General features: G+C 51.0%; 1 protein-coding gene across 1 annotated transcript; it reads left to right on the top strand.

Annotated features, from left to right (window-relative positions):
- Window positions 1–1,303: 1,303 nt before the first annotated feature.
- Window positions 1,304–2,542, top strand: LOC129815878 (foot protein 1 variant 1-like). The gene has a single exon (XM_055870029.1). The coding sequence runs from the start codon at window positions 1,304–1,306 to the stop codon at window positions 2,540–2,542; it is 1,239 nt and encodes a 412-aa protein (XP_055726004.1).
- Window positions 2,543–3,694: the final 1,152 nt, after the last annotated feature.

Below are 3,694 nucleotides of genomic sequence, written 5' to 3'. Positions count from 1 at the left end.
CACTAAGTCGTGCGCCCCAAACACAACAGTACACTAGACTCGACACTCAGTCTGAACAGCTATGCTTCTTCATTACTCAAAAGAAACACATCAACCAATTTCTAAAGACTGTTGACATCTAGTGGAGCCCTAGGAACTGCAACCAGATGCCTCAGAAATCTAGATTCCCATAGAAAACCAAATGAAATCACAGTCAACCCAAAAACAAAAAAATTCCTGGATGGTTTGTCCTTGGGGTTTCCGCTGCCAAATAAGTACTGTTATACTCACAGACATAATTTTAACAGTTTTAGTAACTTTAGAGTGTTTTCTATCAAAATCGAACAATTATATGCATGTCCTAGCTTCTGGGCCTGAGTAGCAGGCAGTTTAGTCTGGGCACGCTTTTCATCCGGACGTGAAAATACCGCCCCCTATCCCAAACAGGTTATGTGGGCACGCAAAGCTCTTATGCCCCAAATGCCCACATTCAAAACACCGTAGACGGTCTGTGCTGGCAAACCCTGCGTAGAGCCCCTCCCCATGCCTCACTTTAAAATGCACATTTAGCTGTTTCTCATTGTTATTCAGAAACATGAACACTTGCCTTCGGAACGAAACAACATGCTTAACGGCATCTGCCTGATAACCTGCCGACAGTACACGAAAACCACTAGCAAACTTACCAAAACGACTCAGCTCTTTCCTAATTTGATAATTTGCAAATTTGCGACTACCACACTGGTCAAAGGGGTAGAAAGAGGTGAAATTGGTATCAACACACCCCTTACAAATATTCCACTAGGAAAGAGCCTACCAACTAAAATGTGTTATTTTCATGAACACAACCACAGCTTTGTTCATTCTAGAAGCGGAATGTATAAATTCATCTCCTACCTGTTCACCGACCGCAAGAGAACCTCCTCCACCTTAACTCCATTCTCAGGAACACACCTGAATCCATGCCGTATCGACAGCGTCTCCTCCACGCTAGGCAGAGAAGCCATCATGCACACCACACCTTCCAAACCCCAGGAAACTAAAATGATGTCCTCTTCCACCCTAACTTTGGAAAAACGGCGTGTACCGCTAAAACAAATAATGCATTAACCTTCCACCATAGACAATAACAATTGAAAGAAAAGACCAAGGACAGAATCAAGAAAATAAGTTAGGACAGAGCCCTCCACACCAAACACTCAAACTACAAAAAACTGCCAGCATGCACTGCAAGAGAGAGAGAGAGTCGTTCCCTGCTGTTTCCTCTGTGCTGTGTATGATGCAACCCCTTCCCCCTCCCCTCACACATTCTCTCCATTTTGTTATGTATCACCTGACTGGAACAAACCTGAAGTTATCTACACCAGCACCTCCTGACCCTCGGGCAGAGCAGGCTCACCCCTTCACACCCTGGGCAGAGCATGCTCACCCCTTCACCCCCTGGGCAGAGCAGGCTCACTCCTTCACCCCCTGGGCAGAGCAGGCTCACTCCTTCACCCCCTGGGCAGAGCAGGCTCACTCCTTCACCCCCTGGGCAGAGCAGGCTCACTCCTTCACCCCCTGGGCAGAGCAGGCTCACACCTTCACCCCCTGGGCAGAGCAGGCCCACCCCTTCACCCCCTGGGCAGAGCAGGCCCACCCATTCACACACTGGGCAGAGCAGGCCCACCCCTTCACCCCCTGGGCAGAGCAGGCCCACCCCTTCACCCCCTGGGCAGAGCAGACTCACCCCTTCACCCCCTGGGCAGAGCAGGCCCACCCCTTCACCCCCTGGGCAGAGCAGGCTCACTCCTTCACCCCCTGGGCAGAGCAGGCTCACCCCTTCACCCCCTGGGCAGAGCAGGCTCACCCCTTCACCCCCTGGGAAGAGCAGGCCCACCCCTTCACCCCCTGGGCAGAGCAGGCTCACCCCTTCACCCCCTGGGAAGAGCAGGCCCACCCCTTCACCCCCTGGGCAGAGCAGGCTCACCCCTTCACCCCCTGGGCAGAGCAGGCTCACCCCTTCACACCCTGGGCAGAGCAGGCTCACCCCTTCACCACCTGGGCAGAGCAGACTCACCCCTTCACCCCCTGGGCAGAGCAGGCCCACCCCTTCACCCCCTGGGCAGAGCAGGCTCACTCCTTCACCCCCTGGGCAGAGCAGGCTCACCCCTTCACCCCCTGGGCAGAGCAGGCTCACTCCTTCACCCCCTGGGCAGAGCAGGCCCACCCCTTCACCCCCTGGGCAGAGCAGGCTCACTCCTTCACCCCCTGGGCAGAGCAGGCCCACCCCTTCACCCCCTGGGCAGAGCAGGCTCAATCCTTCACCCCCTGGGCAGAGCAGGCTCACTCCTTCACCCCCTGGGCAGAGCAGGCTCACACCTTCACCCCCTGGGCAGAGCAGGCCCACCCCTTCACCCCCTGGGCAGAGCAGGCTCAATCCTTCACCCCCTGGGCAGAGCAGGCTCACTCCTTCACCCCCTGGGCAGAGCAGGCTCACTCCTTCACCCCCTGGGCAGAGCAGGCTCACCCCTTCACCCCCTGGGCAGAGCAGGCTCACTCCTTCACCAGGTGTGTGGCTTAACATTAAGACTGGGTATTACATGCTAAATGTTTCATTGAACTTGGTACATATGCCACATACACAGACAAACACACATGCGATATGTTGTTGATAACACTCTGTGGCTCGAAGCTTTCTTTAGTGAAGCTCTCAACCCTCTCAGTAGAACAGCCAGTAAATGTAGCCATGTATTTCTGATGCTAAATACAGTGATGCTGTCCTGATGCCTTTCTACACGGAAGAGGATGAAGATGCACATGATTTATGAAACACACACTATTGATTCTGCCAGCATGCCGCCTGCACACACAAGGGCCTGTCGAGTGTGTGTGTGTAAAAAACGCCACTCATTTTCTCAAGAGCCCAGAGATTGTTAGCAATTGTAGCTAACGAGAGCACACACACACACACACACACACACACACACACACACACACACACACACACACACACACACACACACACACACACACACACACACACACACACACACACACACACACACACACACACACACACACACACACACACACACACACACACACACACACACACACACACACACACACACACACACACACACACACCTTTCTCTCCTTCTGGTCTCTCCCTCCTTGTCCCTGTCACCTTCAATAGGTTTGTGTTTTGCTGACGGGGATGATGGATGGGCGTAAGCATCTGTATCTGGTACCAAAGGTTGCAAGTTTGAATACAGCGATAGAAAGTTGTTTTGAGATTTTGTTTTAAGCCTATCCCAATCTTTAACCATTACACTAACCATTCATAGTTAATGACTAACCTTAAGATTTTGAAGTTAATGCCTATCCTGAACCTTAAACCCTTTGAAATTTGGTTTTTAGAAGGACTTTGACATTTGAGAAACATCAGTCTAATTCTGATGTGAGACTGTGAGAGTTTGTTGCCTGTGCTGTGTGAGGAGAGGTGAGTCTATAGCCTACCACCTGCTACTCTAGAAATCAAATCAAATCAAATTGTATTGGTCACATACACACATTTAGCAGATGTTATTGAGGGTGTAGTGAAATGCTTGTGTTCCTAGCTCCAACAGTGCAGTAAGATCTAACAATACACACATCTAAAAGTAAAAGAATGGAATGTCGGAGTGACATTGACTGAAATACAGTAGAATAGAATACAGTATATACATATGAA

The sequence above is a fragment of the Salvelinus fontinalis genome, chromosome 18 (genome assembly GCF_029448725.1).
Source record: "Salvelinus fontinalis isolate EN_2023a chromosome 18, ASM2944872v1, whole genome shotgun sequence".
Classification (NCBI taxonomy): Eukaryota; Metazoa; Chordata; class Actinopteri; order Salmoniformes; family Salmonidae; genus Salvelinus; species Salvelinus fontinalis.
The sequence above is the reverse complement of the archived record's forward strand: the minus strand, read 5'-3'. Positions and strand labels throughout refer to the sequence as shown.